Source organism: Aethalodelphis obliquidens, unplaced genomic scaffold, assembly GCF_003676395.1.
Source record: "Aethalodelphis obliquidens isolate GAN/ISIS:26980383/991018 unplaced genomic scaffold, ASM367639v1 scaffold44, whole genome shotgun sequence".
Classification (NCBI taxonomy): domain Eukaryota; kingdom Metazoa; phylum Chordata; class Mammalia; order Artiodactyla; family Delphinidae; genus Aethalodelphis; species Aethalodelphis obliquidens.
In genome coordinates this window covers 9,483,519-9,503,386 of record NW_020837988.1, presented here as the reverse complement: position 1 = coordinate 9,503,386, position 19,868 = coordinate 9,483,519, and the positions used below count along the sequence as shown (strand labels likewise).

Sequence of the window (19,868 nt, the reverse complement as noted above, 5' to 3'; positions counted from 1 at the left end):
GTGTGGCTTTTCTATTCACAGCCGAGCACAATGGTCCCTTGTTGTTGTAGGCTCTTTAATCCCCTTCATTAAATTGGAGCCCTGCAAGGGAATGGTGAGGGGCTGCTACTGGACTGGTCCCCGTGCTGGAAGCAGGACACCTTGTATTGAAATTAACCTTTGCAGGCATGAATTCCCAAGGCCTCCAGGCCCTCTGCCCCGTGTCCTTTATGCGCAGGCCGCTGCCTCCCTAGTTGCCATTCTTTTCAGGAGAAGAGGGCTTAGCTGCCTTCCTGGCACAGAAGCGTGGCTGCAGCACGTGGCAGTCGGGGGGTGGGGGTGGGGGGGTGGGGGAGGAGTTGTTTGTTGCTCTGCCATCTGGCCCATCAGATCTTTTACAGTTTAACCCTAATAGCTACGCAGGAGAGCCAGGGCGTGGGTAGATAGATGCCTTTCCCAGGGGCCCACGCTGCTTTCTCAGAAACTCGGGGTGCCGAGTGGATGTGGTGGTTTCTGAGTACCAGCTGTTCCTGTCGTGTCCTGGTGGCAGCCTTCCAGGGTCCTTGAGACGCCAGCTAGGATGCTAGGGATCGCTTACTCCTCTGGCTCTCCAGCCATGGTTTTGATTCTTCATGCTGTTAAATGAAATTAAGCATTTTGTCTGTGGAATTTTTTTTTTTCCTCATGGGCAACATGAGAATGAGGGCTTGAGTTGAAAATTTGCTGTTGCATTGATAAGTTTAAGCAGAGGAAAATACATTTGTTAAAATGCTGGATTTTTTTTTCTCACCTCAGAGCAAAATTCCACTGGAAAAATGAGATCTAAATCTGCTTCTTTTTTTTTTTTTTTTTTTGTAGTAAGTTCTTAGGTGATTTGTTGAACCAAAAGGGAAGCAGTGCTGTGATTTAAGGGTACTAAGTGTGGAATGGCGAAGCGATTTAGAAATCGCGTGGTTAATGTCAGGAGACAGCTTCAAAGTAAATGTGGATAAATGTCTTGCTGGTTCTAACTGCACATTGGCTAGAAGTATCTTCCATCTGACCACCAGGACATATTGATGTTCCGGAAAAACCCGAACGAACTTTCTGGCCAGCCCAATAGAAGGCCTGTCTTTTTCTAGTGACCATAGGCTAACATTTTTATTTTTCATTTAAAAAATGCAGTAGTACTTAACTGTATTATTTTAAGCAAGTATTCAGGAGCTCTTGTGCCCCGTCTCTCTCCATTCCCTGACCCCCTACCCAGAAGCAACCACTCATAATGAACTTATTCTGGATTTTGATCTTCTGGTAGATGCTGCCAGGTGTGTATTAATATTCTCTTCCTGCTGATTATTTTATCAGAGTCAAAGATTATCTCCTGATTTCCTTCACTTGCAGCATTCTTTCCTTCACTCTCTCCCTGTCCATTTTTGATAGTTTTTCACAAATGTCTGGTCGCTTAATTTTCATCTTTGAGACTTTCATACACGCATTGACAACCTTGATTTCTGTCTGTGATCTTTCACGCGTGCCTCCTGCTCCTTTGTAAGAGGAGGTGCGGGGACCCCGCTTGCCCCTCTCAGGCCCTCACACCTCCGTCAGCTCTTCCCCCATTTCAGCATGCTCACAGCTGATTACATACAGCTTTTGTCCTGGAACCTGAAGTGGCCTCTGTGCCACGTGCTCCCCACCGGCACCCGCCCCGCGACAGGAGTGTGCGCCCTCCTGGGAGCTCTTCCCAGCACCAAGGTCGATGCCTCCTTTCTTGCCTCCCATTGGCTTGTGGCTTGAACCCTGATTCCCTCTAGCCTTTGTTTTTCCTGTTTCTAGCTACCTCGTTGTTCTGTTGAGAGGAGACCCAGTGATGCCTTCTCCCATCGTAAACACTCCAGCTCTTTCCCATTCATTCTCTCGTCCACTCTTCCTGAGGACGGTCTTCTTGCAGCCCATTGGCCTGTTGTTCTGATCGGATCCTCTCCACGCTGTGAGCGTGCGTGCGTGTCGGGTCAGAATCGTCTTTGTTTAGAACTTTGAAAGGCCCTTCCACTGTCTTACGGGATCTCTGTTGCTCCAGCCCAGTTCTTGTTTTGTGGGTGGTCTGGTTCCCCTCTTTACTCCTCATCGAGGTTTCAGGATTGTCTTTAATCCTTCAACTTCTGAACTTTACTCTGAGGACTTCTCTGAGATTAAAAAAACTTTATTATACTGAATGGACTGACTTCTTGCTTATATTTTGTTTTGCTTCTTTTTTCAAGTCTTTTCTTTTGCACTTTGTTCTGTAGGAGTGCCTCAACTTCATCTTTTATCCTTTTATTGACTTTTTTTATTTTGGGAGAGGCTAGAGTGGCAAAATATGTTTAATTTCCAAGAGCTTATTATTTTTCTGTAGTTGTGTCCTTTTCATAGTTTCCTGTTCTTTCAAAGTTTTCTCTGTTCCCTTAATTATCTCTGTCTGCTCCAGGGTAGGTTATCTGCTCCCTGCCCTGCTGGTTCCCATTCGGGCCGGAGGCTCAGCCATCTCTGTGAGCGGAAGAATGATACGGTGGATGGGCTGAGTGGGAGCTCCAAGTGTGGGGACGGGCCCAGGGCATAAGTCTGCTCTCCACAGGGCAGTACCAGGCCTCCCAAACATAGGAATCGAGGCTCCGCCCTGGGCACCCTCTCCCATGCTTGCTCTCCGCGTGTCGGTCCAGCTCCTTTGTTTTTGCCTGGGGACAAATATATATTCAGAACCTTTGGGTGCCAGACACTGTGCTGGGTGCTGCGAACACGGCAGTGTCAGGCATGCAAGGTCCCTGCCCTGGTGGAGTCTCTGCTTTCAGAGGGAGGTGTTGGCGCTCTGCTTTCTTTGCCCTGGAAATTCGTTGAAGCCTCTTTTGCCGATGGCCCCTCTCCCCGTACTCTGTGGTATTGCAGGACTGTACCTTTTTTTATCCCTCTACTCTCTCTAAAGCAGCATCTCAGAAGGTGGAGGACCGCAGGCACATTTTGAACTTCTACTGCAGAAACTAGATTGTGACCTTCCAGAAAAACTGTCTTGTGTGAAGGCTAACCCAGAATGGCTGGGTGCTTAGATTCTGAAAAGGAAGCCACCACTGAGAGTTTCCAGTTTGGAACAGTAGAGATTGGCTTCTCAGGGTATCCAGCAGTCTTGAGATACAGATTTTTCACGTCATGGTTCTGTTTTTCATCAGCCTTGTTATGAGGACGTAGTCTTGCCTCTGATTGGGGCGAGACTCCTTAGTGATCTGATCAAGCCTTCTCTGTGGTGCAGAGTCAAAGCCTGGTTATTCATTCCCCCATGGAATAGCTATTAAAGAAATGAACTATTGCCTCAAATTTTGCAAAACCATGTTATGTTAGAAGCTCCGGAAATTAGTTTCTTAAAGCGAACTTCTCATCTTCATGGACTAGAAATTTTTCCGGTTTGTGAAGTCCAGAAGAAGCAGAGTGAACTCCTTTGGGTGTGCTTTTCTCTAGAATGGGGAATGGATCAGTATAGTTTGTGCTGTTTCTTAGAGTGGCTTTTGCTCTAACTAGAGCTGACCTGTTGTTCGTTAGCTTTCTCCTGAAGTAGCTGCTGGCATGCTCACCCCTGAGTTCACAGAGGCACAGTTGAGGCTGCACTTGGAAGGCCTGGGCTTGGGTGTAGGTGGTCTGTTGGAATCTCTAGATGGCTCTGCCTTCCAGCCTCTAGTGAATTAGGAGTGTATTTCAAACTACAGGACTCAGTGCGTTCATTAGGGTACGAAACCAGTTTCGTGGGCCACAGCCACTGTTAGGAAAACTAAGTGTAAAACAGTAGAAAATGTCAATAGATTTCACGTGGTGAGGGGTTTGTTTTTGTTTTCCTTTTTTGGCTGCACTGTGAGGCATGCGGGATCTTAGTGTCCCCAATCAGGGATCAAACGCATGCCCCCTGCAGTGGAAGCATGGAATCTTAACCATTGGACCACTGGGGAAGTCCCAAGGGTATTATTTTTGTGTATGGGGGAGATTGGGTCGTGAAATCGAATGCATTTTTTAATTGTGGGTCTTGGAGAAGCTTAAAAGACACTTTTCTAGGGACTTTTCCTGGTGGCGCAGTGGTTGGGAATCCGCCTGCCAATGCAGGGGACACGGGTTTGAGCCCTGGTCCGGGAAGATCCCACATGCCGCGGAGCAACTAAGCCCGTGAGCCACAACTACTGAGCCTACGGGCCACAACTACTGAAACCCGCACACCTAGAGCCCGTGCTCTGCAATGAGAGAAGCCACCGCAATGAGAAGCCCGCACACCGCAACTAAGAGTAGCCCCCCGCTCGCCGCAACTAGAGAAAGCCTGCGTGCAGCAACGAAGACCCAATGCAGCCAGAAATAAATATACAGTGGAGAAAAGACAGCCTCTTCAATAAGTGGTGCTGGGAAAACTGGACAGCTACATGTAAAAGAATGAAATTAGAACACTCCCTAACACTGTACACAAAAATAAACTCAAAATGGATTAAAGACCTAAATGTAAGACCAGACACCATGAAACTCTTAGAGGAAAACATAGGCAGAACATTCTATGACATAAATCATAGCAAGATCCTTTTTGACCCACCTCCTAGAGAAATGGAAATAAAAACAAAAATAAACAAATGGGACCTAATGAAACTTAAAAGCTTTTGCACGGCAAAGGAAACCATAAACAAGACGAAAAGACAATCGTCAGAATGGGAGAAAATATTTGCAAATGAAGCAACTGACAAAGGATTAATCTCCAAAACATACAAGCAACTCATGCAGCTCAATATCAAAAAAACAAACAACCCAATCCAAAAATGGGCAGAAGACCTAAATAGACATTTCTCCAAAGAAGATATACAGATTGCCTACAAACACATGAAAGAATGCTCAACATCATTAATCATTAGAGAAATGCAAATCAAAACTGCAATGAGATATCATCTCACACCGGTCAGAATGGCCATCATCAAAAAATCTATAAACAGGGGCTTCCCTGGTGGCGCAGTGGTTGAGAGTCCGCCTGCCAATGCAGGGGACACAGGTTCGTGCCCCGGGCCGGGAAGATCCCACATGCCGCGGAGCCTGCGTGTCCGGAGCCTGTGCTCCGCCACGGGAGAGGCCACAACAGTGAGAGGCCCACGTACCGCAAAAAAAAAAAAAAAAAAAAAAAAATCTACAAACAATAAATGCTGGAGAAAAGGGAACCCTCTTGCACTGTTGGTGGGAATGTCAATTGATACAGCCATTATGGAGAACAGTATGAAGGTTCCTTAAAAAACTAAAAATAGAACTACCATATGACCCAGCAATCCCACTCCTGGGCATATACCCTGAGAAAACCATAATTCAAAAAGAGTCATGTACCAGAATGTTCATTGCGGCTCTATTTACAATAGCCAGGACATGGAAGCAACCTAAGTGTCCACTGACAGATGAATGGATAAGAAGATGTGGCACATATATACAACGGAATATTACTCAGCCATAAAAAAGAATGAAACTGAGTTATTTGTAGTGAGGTGGTTGGACCTAGAGACTGTCATACAGAGTGAAGTAAGTCAGAAAGAGAAAAACAAATACCGTATGCTAACACATATATATGGAATCTAAAAAAAAGTAAAAGAAAAAAAAATGGTCAGAAGAACCTAGGGGCAAGATGGGAATAAAGATGCAGACCTGCTAGAGAATGGACTTGAGGATACGGGGAGGAGGAAGGGTAAGCTGGGAGAAAGTGAGAGAGTGGCATGGACATATATACACTACCAAACGTAAAATAGATAGCTAGTGGGAAGCAGCCGCATAGCAGCAGGAGATCAGCTCGGTGCTTTGTGACCGCCTAGAGGGGTGGGATAGGGAGGGTGGGAGGGAGAGAGATGCAAGAGGGAAGAGACATGGGGACATATGTATACGTATAACTGACACACTTTGTTACAAAGCAGAAAGTAGCACACCATTGTAAAGCAGTTATACTCTAATAAAGATGTTAAAAAAAAAAAAGAAATAAAAATAAATAAATTTTTTTTTTTTTTAAACAAGACACTTTTCTAGACAAGGGTGGGGAAAAGCTGGATAAAAAAGGAAGAATCAGCTTAGAACCTAATGTAACTAACTAACCTGTGCTGAGACTTAATTGTGGTCTATTGTTTCTACCCTCTTCTATTGTCTTACATGATTTTTATGAAATATTTGGGGAGAGTAACTGTGCTCTGAACGCAGTAGATTCAGTTTCAGTGCCATTGTTGGCAAGTCGTGCACCCTGACTGCGCCTTTAAGCAGAACTGTTCCACTGTGCTGCCCAGTAGAAACGTAATATGAGCCACAAATGCAGTGTTACACTCCAGCAGCCCCTGTGAGCACAATTAAAATAATGTATTTTATTTACCAACTTATCATTTCAATGTTTAATCAATACAAAAAAGTATTAAAGAGATATGTTAACTTTTTTGGTACAAAACTGGTGTGTATTTTACACACACAGCCCATCTGAAAGTGGGCTAATCACATTTCAAGTGCTTATTACCCACACTCGGCTTGTGGCCACCACATCATACGGAGCAGTTCTCACTTACTGAGGCGCCTGCGCGAAGGATGGGAGCATCCAGGTACTGCCCCCCCAATCTGGCAACATGGGGCCCTTTGCTGTGGCCCCCAAGGGAATGGGACCAACACTTGTGAGCCCCTCCTAAGCCCCAGGCGGGATGGGGCGCACTTCAGTGACTGTGGGACTTCACCCTCACAGCAGCCAGTGCATGGGCGAGGGTGTCCCCATTTTATTGGTGGTGAACGCGGCCTGAATAGGTTCAGTAACTGTGCAAAGTGGCCTGAGTGCCGTGTGGTGGGATGGATCTGGGATTGGAGCCGGGCGTGCCTGATGCCAACGCCTGTTCTTCCATCGACCGCTGGCTGCCCGCACACTCAGAAGGGCCGTTGTAGGGCCTACCTACCCTGAGCCCCTGCTTTTAGAGGAGATGGAGTCTTGAGGAATGGGGAAGCGTTTTGTGGTGAGAACTGTGATGGGGAATTAAGTAACTTTGTTCTGATGATAAGAGCTCATTTAAAAATATGATTCAAAAAATGTTAAAGGGTATGAAGCAGAGAGAAAAGTCCCCATAACCCCATCCTCAGAGTTAAACATTGTTTCAGTTTGGGGGTGTGTCCTTCTAGATTTTTTTTCTCTGTACATACTAGTCTCTCCCCTTCCCCCTCCAGAATGGCACAAAACTGTTGTTCACGTTGCCTCTCTGTTGCCTCCCCCTCCCCGCTAGGGTCATGGCCATTGCCCTGTGTCGGGGCTGGACCCAGTGAGGGAGCTGAGGCCTAGAGAGATGGATTAACCAGGGGCCTGAGCCCCCCACCCCTCAGGATGGAAATGGCCAGGGCCTGGCCCACAGTCCTCCTCTTTCATTCCTAGCCAACCTCATCTCATCTCAGGCAGCCTTTTCTCTCTTGTTTTTTTGTGACAACTGTTCCTTTATCAGAGCTCTTCTCTGTGATCCACTATCCTTTCTAACCTTGGTAATCCTGACGGAGAATGGGAGCCAGATCCGTCCCCAGCAGTTGCTCATTTCCGACACTGGCTTCTCACCCCTTCCGTGGTACCTTTGTCCTTTTGCGTCTCTGGATTGTATTTATTTTTGGCGAGGAAAAGCCTTCTTAGTAATCCTTCCCTCCTTCTCTGTAGTTCCCAGTGACCTGACTGCAGAGGAGCGCCAGGAGCTGGAGAACATTCGGCGGAGGAAGCAGGAGCTGCTGGCTGACATCCAGGTAGGAGCTGGGCAGCCACCTCGACCAGGTGTCTTCTCGTGACACCTTCTGCCTTGGTCTCACCACAGTTCTGATAAAGTGCAGGTATTGATAACCAGCTTTGCTTATTAACAAGTGAGAGTGGAATCTCAGAGAGGAGGAGTGCTCTGTAAGCTGCACCCAGCTGGCCGGCTGTCAGGCTAGAGTGACAGGTCTCCTGACTGCGACTAGAACCCAGGCTTCAGGTTATGTAGACCCATGTCCACGTCCTGGTGGCCACTTTCTGGCAGGGCGATTCTAGATAGAGAATTTTGCCTCTCTGGTCTTCAGTTTCTTTTTCTGCAAAATAGGAATGAAAACACCTGTTGATAGGTTGCCATTAGTTGGATTATTTAGCCCCTGGGGAAGCCAATTCTTTTAGAATTCTCTGCTCTGTAACACATTTGAGAGCTCAGGGGCAGGGACGGGAGGGGGCACACCCTGTAACGCCAAGCTGCGAAGTGTATCGTCGGAAAGACTGGGCGTGCTCCAGTGTTGGTGTGAGTATACTTTGCTGTGGCCCTAGTTCTTTGATTCCTCCTTCACTGGTAAGTGCTGGGAAAGCTTCGCAGTTCTTCACTCAGAGCCCCCTCCAGCGTGACGGTCGTCCACTCTTGAGGGCCTGCTTAGATGGGGGAGGGGTGGAAGGCAGAGCTGGGATCAGCGTTCCCTTTGCCAACCACTTGGCGGCACTGTTGGCCCAGCACCAGCACTGCTGGCTGGGCAGCCTGGGCGTTGCGGGGAGTGGTTTATCCTGGGAATCTTCTGTCACCCGCTGTTCAGTGAGCTGCGGATGTGCTCCAACAGACTGTGTTAAGGCTGCCGTTTTCAGTGGAAAAATACATATTGTACATAGTGTGTATGATTATAAATTTCTGTCCTAGACTAAACTCCTTGTGGTCAGGAGGTTATCTTTTTCACCTTTGTATTTCCTAGAATGTTTACTATCTGGTAGGAACCCAAGAAATATTTGTTGAATAGATGAATTTTCCAAAAATGTTTAGATTTTGGGGGGGCGTCATCTTATTTAATTTCATTTTGCTTTATTTTAGTTTTTGGTTGGAGGGAGTTGTGCGAGATTTTAATTTGATCTGTATCTTCCTCCTGGTAATTCTGGGCTGTGTGTTTTGCAGAGGCTGAAGGATGAGATAGCAGAAGTAGCTAATGAAATTGAAAACCTGGGGTCCACAGAAGAGAGGTGAGTCTGTCCTCTTCCAGGTGGTTTTGTGGCTGTAGCATCGCCAAGTGCCAGCCTGCAATTGTACACACGTGGTGTATTTAAGAAGAAAGTGTGTTTTCTGCCCTCTTTGCCTAGCAAGCATGTATGTAACCATACTTTTTGCCTTTAGCACAGGGACTTCTAAATGTGAGGGCTTTTGACATTGTTGGAAAGGCTGAACTGGAGAACTTGGCAGGTCCCCCAAAGCCTTAAATTGCCCTTAAACTATCATGTGAACTATTTCTTCCCTTCTCTTGTCCACTGTGTACCTATTCTAGAGTTTCTGTTTTTCCTTTTTGGGTAAAGGAAAAGCTTAATGGATGATGCCAGTGCAGTTCCCGAAGGCTGGAGGCCCAGTTGTGTCTGGGTGTCGTCATAAGCTTGCTGGTGCCTCCCTAAGACTTAAGAGAAGAGAACGTAGAAATGAGATTATAGCACAAAGTGACAAGGGATGTCTGCAGGTTATTTTCTTCTTTTAACTACATGAAATCTTAGTTGCTTTGAGAGTTTAATTTTGAATGGGATTCCCAGACCATTTTCTAACTGCTTAATGTCGTAAATGGGCTATTTCTAATTCACTACATGTCTGTATTTTTCTAAGCCTGAGTCTCCCTGTCTGGCTTCATGAGACTGTTTGATTTTGTTATTTTAAACTTGTGTGGGCAGGGCCATCAGGGATTAGTGAAGCTGCATGTCCTGCAGAAATCGGCCAGCTCATCACATCCAGTCACAGCATTGTCAGTTCTGAATTATAGCTTTCTTACTTGCCATTAAAAAAAAATTGTAGCTTAAAAGAAATGGACAATTAGGAGTTCATCAGAATTTACAATTTCTGCTCTTATAAAATATACTCTTAGAAGAAATGAATAGGCAAACCACAGATGAGGAGAAAATACTTGCAATACCCAAATTTGAAAAAGGACCTGTATCCAGAATATCTATAGAAAGAACACATAAAACTTACTAATAAAAAAACAGCTTAGGGGCTTCCCTCACGGTCCAGTGGTTAAGACTCCGCGCTCCCAATGCAGGGGGCCCCGGTTCGATCCCTGGTCAGGGAACTAGATCCCGCATGCTGCAACTGAAAATCCCGCGTGCCGCAACTAAAAAAGGTCCCGCACGCCGCAACAAAGACCCCGCACGCGGCAACGAAGATCCTGTGTGCCACAACTAAGACCCAGCGCAGCCAAACAAACAAACATATAAATAAATCAGCTTAACTAAAAAATGGGCAAAAAACTTGAACACTTTTATACGTATAATAGACACATGAAAAATGCTCAGTATCATTAGTCATAAGGAGATGCTGCTTCACACCCACTAAGACGGCTGGCATTAAATAGACAGGTGGCGTCTCGAGTTGCCGAGAGCTGGTGAGAATAAGCAGTGTAAACACTGGGGAAAACGGGATGGCAGCTTCTCATAATGTTGACCATATATCCGTGCTGTGCCCAGCAATTCAGCTCCCAGGTATTTACTCAAGAGAAATGAGAGTGTGCCCACATGCACGAGGATATCTACAGCATTCTTATTTAAAATAGCTAAAAACTGGAATTAGCTTTAAATGTCTACCAGCAGATGAATGGACGAACAGATTGAGGCAATAACCTATTAACTTACATAGCATACGCTTCTAGGGTTTTGAAAATGCTCTAAAACTGGATTATAGTGATAGTTGCACAACTCAGTAAACTTACTAAACATCATTCAGATGTACACTCAAAATGGGTATGTTATATGATATGTAAACTATACCTCAATAAAGTTTTAAAAAATCATGTTAAAAAAAGAAACCCACTGCGGTAGAAGGAACAAATGAGCCTGGGACCAGGGTCAGGATTTCAGTGTCCTTCCGTAGTTAGACCTAAGTGTGCCTGTGCTTTCCTGGATGAATCTCCGAAATCCCTGCAAATCAGTGGACGCGTGTGGGGGTCATATCAGTCTTTCAGAAATTCTCGAATACCTGGAGTACTTAAATGGCTGTGGTGGTTGTTTTACAGGAAAAACATGCAGAGGAACAAACAGGTAGCCATGGGCAGGAAAAAATTCAACATGGATCCTAAAAAAGTAAGTGGAAAGGCAGCAGCCAGAGCCCATAGTCTGTAAGGTGGCGGTTTCCGCGGTGTCAGCTGGAACCCAGGGGCACTAAGACAGCTTACCTGCCTGTTTGTAGAGTGCAGCTCGTGTGAGCCCTGCTTCCTGCAGAACTTGGAATTACTTAGTAGATACTTCCTCTGTGTCCAGAGCACCCATACCCGTTCTTCCTGCGCCCTTGTCTCCTTTCCGAACCTTCCTGGGGTCTAAGGCACCATTGGCATCTTTGCTGTCTTTCCAGGGGATCCAATTCTTAATAGAGAATGATCTGCTGAAGAACACTTGCGAAGACATCGCCCAGTTCTTGTATAAAGGTGAAGGGCTCAACAAAACAGCCATCGGTGACTACCTGGGGGAGAGGTAAGGCCTCCGGAGACACCTGTGGTAGGTTGGTCAGCAGTTAGTTACCTAGAGAAACAAACTCCATGATGCTCTGAGCTCTGTCCCGAGGGGTGCTGGGAACAGCAGCCTGGGGGCGGAAGGACTCCTGTGTTCAGCTAGCAGACCGAGAGCTGCAGGTAGATGGCTGCCTCCCCGCCCCGGCCACGGAGCCGCAGCGCTCAGCGTGGGAGGCGGCCTGGCTGGGGGTCGGGATGACCTTGGGTTCTCAGCATCAGTGTCTGACTTCTGCTCTCCCCTCCACCCCCGTATCTTTTGTTTCTCTTGCTAGAGATGAGTTTAACATCCAGGTTCTTCATGCGTTTGTGGAGCTACATGAGTTCACTGATCTCAACCTCGTCCAGGCCTTACGGTGAGTGTGTTCACAGCTAGCAACTTTTGGAGCGGGAGGCGGGTCTTTGGTTATGCGTCTGCCCTGTGTGGCATTTTAATGAAATTTACCTTTGGCGGTTATTTGAGTATCTCAAAGCATCTTAAAGGAGAGTAGTCCGTTGGCCTATGATTGAAATGATTGGATGGTTAAAGGGAATTAAATTGAAAGCAAATTTTGCAAAACTGTTCCTCAGGTCTTTCATTTAACATTTTGGAAATGGATGTTTACACTTTGAATCTTTCCCAATTTCGCTTTAGAAAACCTTTAATTTCCTGCCCTGGAATAGGAAGTAGATAGTATGCCCTTCATTTTAGAAGGAAAAAACTCAACATTAATTTTTTTTGCTAAATCTATTACCTGTGTCTTTTGAGAAATTGTCATTTGGTATTTTCACTGCCGTTAGTGTAAATAATACCATCTTTTGTGTTGTCATTTAGATTGATGAAAAATAATCCAGAATTAAATCTGTTGACCACAGGTCTCTCTTTGACTTAAAGGGATTAGTCTTGAATGCTTTGATAGAAAATCTCTTTTCCTGCTATGTCATCTTTTTTTCTGGAAATTGAAGTTCTTTTAAAATGGGCATTATCTGTATTTCAGTCTTGTGTATCAGTCTGAGGAGGAGAACCATTCTTTTGAATAGGAAAATCTTAATTGTTTTCTAAATACATTCTCTCCGATCGAGAGAATGGTGATGTGGAGTAGTTAGTCTGCATCTGTTCAGAGTTACTTGACAGAAGGCTGAAGTCCCCCACGTCACCCTTTGCCGCAGAAATTATTCACAGAGAAACAAATTATCTCCCCAAGTCCCATAACTTGCCCTGTCTTCACCTCCTAGGCAGTTCCTGTGGAGCTTCCGGCTGCCGGGAGAGGCCCAGAAGATTGACCGGATGATGGAGGCGTTTGCCCAGCGCTACTGTCAGTGCAACCACGGGGTGTTCCAGTCCACAGGTGAGCGGGGTGGCGGCGAGGGGCGTCCTCTCCTGTGGTTGGCAGTGCCTGTCAGGTTCTTTTCTAGGTACTAGGTCATTTCTAAAACAAAAGGGCTTAGGTTCTTGCCTAAGAACATTGCTTTAAATGGTATTTATAATAGTAAAAGGTTGGAAACTATCCAAATTCTAACAATAAGGTAGTAAGAATGTAAGTTATGGTACCTCTGAATTATGAAGTATGCAACTATTAAAACTCATGTTTTTAAAAAGAGGCTTTATTGACATGGAAAAATGCTAATAAGATTAGCCAAAAAGGAGACTTCAAAACTATGTATCTGTTTTCATTGTAACTGTGTTACAGTCTGTATCCGTGAGATACATTGGTGATACCTTACACGTAGGCACATTTATGTGAGAAAGCAAAATAAGTTCTTACTAGGTGGTGAGATTGTAGGTAGTTTACATCTTCTTTTTTATACGTTGTGCTCCTTTGGTTTTCTATGGTGTATGTGTTCTTCTTTCACAATCTGAAGAAATAAACGTCTTTAAGTCTTGAATGCTTTATGGTCTTTCCCGTGCCTTGCTCCTTTCAGTGAGCAGTATATAACCTTTCAGTTAGAGCATACCCAAGCGCATGGATTTTGCCCATTCTTTTGAGAGCGCTGCTTTTTTTTTTTTTCCGGTATGTGGACCTCTCACTGTTGTGGCCTCTCCCGTTGCGGAGCACAGGCTCCGGACGCGCAGGCTTAGTGGCCATGGCTCACGGGCCTAGCCACTCCGCGGCATGTGGGATCTTCCCAGACCGGGGCACGAACCTGTTTACCCTGCATCGGCAGGCAGACTCCCAACCACTGCGCCACCAGGGAAGCCCTGAGAGCACTGCTTTTTATTCTCTATCTCATCCGGAGCTTCATGTTCTTTCGGGTGGGATGTTTCCGATCGGATTTTGCTTTTCTCTTTTAGACACGTGTTATGTCCTCTCATTTGCCATCATCATGTTGAACACCAGCCTGCATAACCCCAATGTCAAAGACAAGCCCACCGTGGAGAGGTTCATTGCCATGAATCGAGGCATCAACGACGGGGGAGACCTGCCCGAGGAGCTGCTCCGGGTGAGTTTCGCGCTGATTCAAGATAGTGGTCCCGGGCGGTGCTGATGGAGGGGACGGGAGGGACGTGGGATCATCCAGTGTCTACTTGGACCATACACATAATTATGTGAATTTCATTAAGAAATTGGTAGTGAGGCCCAGTGAGGAGTCAGTGGGGGAAAGTGGTTTATAAATCTGAAACTAAAGGCTCGAATGGAAGTCGGGCTGATCTCTTTTCTTTCTTAATTGTCCATTAGGCATCTTATTTCTCTTGTCTCTGTGAGCCCCTAAAGGGAGAGATGTTCTCCATGCCACCAGTGCGTGGCACACAGTGACACTTATTAAATGAATGGTGGGAAAGGGCGGGAGGAGAGGTATTTCTCGGATCAGAGACATGCAGTGTCATCTTTTATCCCAGAATCTGTACGAGAGCATAAAAAACGAACCCTTTAAAATCCCAGAAGATGATGGGAATGACCTTACTCACACTTTCTTCAACCCAGACCGAGAAGGCTGGCTATTGAAGCTCGGTAAGTGATGCCATCTGGGTTAGGGCTTCTAACGCAGAAACTTAGAAAGAACGTGTGTGTGCACGCTCGCCAACCCGAGCCTGCACTGTGGGGAAAAGGGGGTTGGTGCAGGAGGCGCTAAGGAGAGTCTTTGGTATGAATTCGTACTGTTCTAACAAGATCGCCTCCAGAAAGGAAGGAATGCACGGCTAGTGCCCCATGGGATGCACAGAGACTCCTGGGGATAGGCTTGCCCGCATAAATATTGCCTACATCTGTTTGCGCTCCACATTTCTTCTCTGGGGCAGTTCCCGGAGGACCTGGTCCTTTTCCCTTCCCGGACCACCGGGAGGGCGGCCAGCTGTGCCCTTCTCTCTACTTCCCATCACAAGTTTGTATCCGGTGCTCCCGCCTCCCCCACCCCGGTGCATCATCACTTCCTTCTGCATCTGGCTCCCCACAGGCAGCGTGCATGGCAAACCCAAGGCCCTGGCTGCAGCGCAATCCACGGCACTCTTACTCATTCTTGGGCGCTGGTTTTTTTTTCCCCCCTCCTTTCCAATACAAATCAGCCACATTAATGATGTTGTTCATTCAGAAAAATTAAAAATTATTCCTCTTCCCTCTGCCAAAAGTGAGCTTGTATTGCTGAGATCTGTGGTCATGCCTTGCCACGAAGGTGACAAAGTAACCAAAAGGAAGGTTTTTATACACATTCATATGCACATGTGATTATTTCATTAACCGTTTCAGAATGCAGAGAGAGCCCCCGGATGTAACGATGTTAATTTTTTGGCCACTGAGAGAGTACTTTCCCCTGTTTTTTTCTGCCTTGGCCTTTTGATGTGTGGGTTCCTGCATTATCAGGAGGTGTCATTAGAATGATCCTCCTCTACCATTTCGGCTCCTGGTCCCAGTGAGATTAGAAGTCCTTACGCTCCATGCCATTATTGACACATCTGGGAAGCGCTGAAATGAGATCTTCAATTTCTGACTAGTTCAGATGGCAGCAGGATTTGTATTCCCTTTTAAAAGCATATCCTAAGTCCTCGGGTTTATACATAATGACTTAGTTCATAAATTCTCCTTAAGCACCACCTCACTGGTTGGAGTTTTAAATGTCTCTTGAATTTGTCAACGTTTCATGTATCTTTAAGCCAGGAGAATCTTCGAAGTTAAGGCTCTAAAATTAGTCACCCCAGAGGCGGCCACTCTGCTCTGCATCTTTATTGCCAAGTGGCTAGAGTTAAAAGGGAACCTGCTGGAAAATTTAAAAGTGCATCCAGGTTTGGATTTGCTTCCCCCTCCAGCGAAATTTGTTTAAATGCTAATACTAAGTGTTAGCTTTGACAGCCCAGATAGTAAAATTAGAACAGTACGAAGATTATCTTGGTTCTTACACCAGGATGACATGTAAATTCATGAGGCATCCCATATTTTTTAAAAAGAAAAAAATTTAACTAAATGTGAGACTCGTTTTTAGGTCATTGCATTACTTTTTCCAGACCTCCACCAAACCCTCCTAAACTCTTCACATTGTGTTTTCATTGTAGCACACTTCAAATCACCCCTTCGTATGTGTGTGCCACAGAAGGCAGGCCTTCCAGCCGTCTGCAATTGTGTGTATATGTCTGTGTATGCATATAACCATAAGATTGTGTATTCTTGTGTATACACATATGTACATATGTATTCACAGGCTTGTGTGTGAGCATTTTTACACACACTTTAAAAAGAGGTAGCCATCCGAAGAGAGACATTTAATTTGCCCCAAAGTAATCTTCACTGTCTTTGCTCTGGATTCAGGATATACTAATAAACGTCAGCTTGGTGAGAGCTGATTTGTGGCATCTTTGAGGCCAGGATTTTGGTGGTGCCTCAGATCTTGTCTTTACCAGATGGGATGTGGCAGATGAGGCCAGCCCCTCATTCACACGCCGGACAGTGGCATTTGCCCTGTTACTGTCTTTATGTCCCGTCCCCACAAGGCAGACATGAATGACTAATACAGTGCACCTTAAGGTTAAGGAGTCGGGTTTAATTTCTTTGTTTTAATTTTCTTTTCTCCCTCATTTGTATGTTTCCATGATTTTGGCTCTCCTTTTCCTTGCCCCAAACTCCAGGAGGTATGTAATCCCCTCAACCTGCTCGCTCGCTCTGCCCAGGCCACTGTAATCGCTGCAGCGTTTTCTTATTTTGTTATTTTTGATTATTTTGTTTTAAATTGCTGGTGGTAGTGTTAATGCTGCTTCTAACTTACCGTACAGTCCCTAGGGAACTGGTCAGGATTGGGGGTGCGGAGTGATTTTCATGTTTCCCTTGGAGGGGTAGTGCATAGTACATCCAACAGCTGGGCACACAGATGTGGGACAATTTGAACTTTCCTGAGTGCAGTAGTGCAAGAAAACACACTAAGAGTGGATTTGTAAACGCAGACAAAGTATTCACTGAATTGTCTCTCGGAATTATTGGCCAGGCGTATGCTATATTACTGACTCAAATTGACACTCAGGAACTTCAGAGATTTCTGAAGTGGAGGAGAGGAGGAGGTTGTGATTCCCGCAGCCGTGTGCTCACGCACACGTGCCGTGACCAGAGAAGCAAAGTAGGAAAAGAAGTAAATTAGACAACATAGGACATTTGCCTTTGCATGAAAAAGGGAAATGGTGTTTCTTAAACTCAGAATGAGGCCAGGTAAAGTTAAAAAAGATAAAACCCCCAAATCCCTTCTTGAAGTCCTTCCGTTTAATCTCCTGTGTTTTAGGGGAGGGCATTACAACCTCGGCTCTGTTTTTTATGTTTTGTTTTGTTTTTCTCCCTCCTCTTTTTCAATGAGTCATCGTTCAAACCCCCAAATTGGCCTCATAGTTATGTCGTTGGTATCTGCTCTCCACTTGCTGATTCAGGGAAACATGTTTTCTAGATGAGGAAGTCCTCAGGTGTCTGCTTCAGCCTCACTTGAGCAGAGCCTCAAGGGAAAGAACGGCCCCAACACTGACATTTATGAAACGTTTCCGGGCCTTGTCAGGTGGTTACCACCCAGCTCCGGGGGAGCCAGCGTCTGGCCTTTACATCTACGGAGTAGAGGCCCGCAGGCTGGGAGGTGGTCCTGTGAGTTCCTCAGGGACTGTCCTAGGTGCGCGCATCGGTCTGTCTGCTTGTTTCATGTCTGTTTCCCTTTCAACATGAAATGTGTCCCTGGGACCGCGTGGTGCTTCATGGTAGGGGTCTCGTTAATGCAGCAGGTTGTCGGGAAATGAAATAGCCACGCTTTCATCACCAGGGAGAGGATTTGTCCGGCTTTGCTTTCTGTCCTAGATTTCCTCCCATCTTCTTCCTTGGGACATCTGACCCCTCTTCCACGACCTCCTGAGCCCCAGGTGCCCCGGGGTGGTCCTGTGAGGGGAGCGCACGGCAGTGGGCATGGGTTGAGGTGTCCTGTGTGCTGAGCCCCGTGTGGGGGTGAAGGCCCAAAAGGCAGAAGAGCTGCTTCCTCGGGTTCTGAAAGGGGGAAGGGGGTTTCCTTTTTATAACAAATAGGCTCCAGTTCTAAGTATATTCCTTGTGTTCTTTCTCCTCCTGATTTATTTCGGTTCTGCCCAGCCTTTCCCATTTCCTCACGCATGTCGTATTTCCATCCATGGTTCTCTTGGTTCATGCCCTAGGGCCTTAGGGGCCAGAGGCACGTGCTCACAGAAGCTGACAGTTGCTGTGGGCAGAGAGTCGAGCCGGTCTTCGCTTTGACAGCAGCAGGGGTGCGGCTGGGGGCGTAGCGCGTGCTGGCTCAGGACCAAACTCCTTCCGTGAGGTGGTGCCATTGGGAACCTCGGCAATTCATGATGAGCTGCTTAACCTCTCAGAGTTCGGGCATCCGAGCAGAGCCGTGCAAGGGGCCCGAAAGTCCAGCTGTCCTTAAAACTGCTACCGGGACCGACGCTGGACACTTCATTTCCGTGACAGGATTTGCGTTGCTCCAGCAGTCGGATCCTTTGAGGAAACCTGGCGTGATCACACAGCCACGTCCTGGCAGCTGGAGATACTCCCTCTAAACCCTGTGCTCAGCTGTTTGTGGTGAGGGGCAAGCAAGGAAGCGTGACTGGGGTCACTAAATTTACACCCTGTGGTCCTTGTTCTTTATGAGGATTGGAGAAGTGATGTTCTCTGTAGGTTAAGTCAGCAAAAGAGCATATCCTGTCCAGGGCAGTAAGAAGTGTTTATGAAATGCTGTGTGTATCTCACCACATGAAGGCCTTTCATATGGTTCATGTTCAGAAAGCTTTCCCTGGACCCGGTGTAAGTCGAGGAGAAGAAGGGCTTTGCTCATGGTCAGGTTGAGAGCAGGATGTGCCTTCACTCACCGAGGCCATAGTGAAGTTTCTCTTCCTTTGTATCATCTTGGGATAACTTCATGACCCTGGTGTTTCTTCTTATTGAGAAATATTGAGAAGGACTAAGGGAACCTTCAACAGCTCACAGCCACCCGTGAGAGCTCACTTGGCCTGTGGCCTCCTCCTCCAGTTATTTTTGTTTCAAGATTCCGGTGAGAAGTCCAGAATTGAATAGGGACCTCTGCTTACCAGTGGATTCTTCCCTGATCCAGGGATACTGCTTTGTCCCACCCAGGACTCTGGGGGAATTTAGGACACTGGCCCAGAAACCTAAAAAGCCAGTGTAGAAACGCACTACAGTCAGGAAGGTGGGGTAGAAGGTGAAACCGAAGGAACTTGGGTTCCATGTTCCAGGAAAACTGGATTTGATTGTGAGGGGATTAAAATGTCTTACTTCCTGGTTCCTCCTCCTGTCCTGTTCTGATAAAACCCTGGGCTGGTGGACCAGCAGTGTAGCGTAGCCAGGGGGCTGGCCCTCTCCCCTCCTCTTGTGTTCGCCCATTTCCACCGCATCCATAGGCTTCTGCTGACGCTTCTCTGGTCCATCACCGTCCCAGCTCCCTCCCCAGCCCGTGCTCTCATCTGCTGTTCTGATGTCATCTCCAGGGGGCCACCCAACTTGCTTGCTCTGCTTGTACCCACAGACTTTCACGCTGTGAAAGGTGCTTCTGTTTTGGCTCTGTGTCTCGTTACTGATGTAAATCTGCCATGATCTCAGTGTCTTCCTGGCGCCCTGCCCCCGCTTCCTCGTCCTGCACCCTCTCTGGGGGCAGAGCTTCGAGCCCCCCGGAGCCTGCGCTGGCTGGTTGACTCCTATCCAACACGCATCTCTCTTTGCTCTGCAGGTGGCAGGGTAAAGACTTGGAAAAGACGCTGGTTCATTCTGACTGACAACTGCCTTTACTACTTTGAATACACGACGGTGAGCGCCTGCTGGTCAGCTGGGATGGGGGTGGACCAGGCCTGTGTTTAAACAGCTCTAATGAGACAGGGTTGAAGGACACAGGGGGAGACAGTCAGATTTGTCCTGCTGCATCTTTGGGGCAGGAGGAGAGTTTATGTGAAGTGGAAGGGCTAAGACGCATCTCAAGAGGGGTGCCCGGGTGTGGTGTGGGGTGTCTGGCCACAG

At 46.7% G+C, this 19,868-nt stretch overlaps 1 protein-coding gene and 1 non-coding gene across 5 annotated transcripts in view; both read left to right on the top strand.

Annotated features, from left to right (window-relative positions):
* Window positions 1-19,868, top strand: part of CYTH1 (cytohesin 1) — a 90,638-nt gene that overhangs the window by 48,948 nt on the left and 21,822 nt on the right. For 2 of the 4 annotated variants that reach the window (XM_027080883.1, XM_027080882.1), the window contains exons 2-10: window positions 7,634-7,716; window positions 8,868-8,932; window positions 10,954-11,020; window positions 11,289-11,407; window positions 11,718-11,798; window positions 12,658-12,770; window positions 13,715-13,863; window positions 14,261-14,373; window positions 19,583-19,661. In XM_027080883.1, the coding sequence (XP_026936684.1) occupies window positions 7,634-7,716; window positions 8,868-8,932; window positions 10,954-11,020; window positions 11,289-11,407; window positions 11,718-11,798; window positions 12,658-12,770; window positions 13,715-13,863; window positions 14,261-14,373; window positions 19,583-19,661 (869 nt within the window). The remainder of the gene's footprint in view (window positions 1-7,633; window positions 7,717-8,867; window positions 8,933-10,953; window positions 11,021-11,288; window positions 11,408-11,717; window positions 11,799-12,657; window positions 12,771-13,714; window positions 13,864-14,260; window positions 14,374-19,582; window positions 19,662-19,868) is intronic. The other 2 variants (XM_027080881.1, XM_027080884.1) reach the window with 1 other exon arrangement.
* LOC113606711 (U6 spliceosomal RNA) lies at window positions 15,689-15,792 on the top strand. The gene has a single exon (XR_003427673.1). It is a non-coding gene; the product is annotated as a U6 spliceosomal RNA (small nuclear RNA).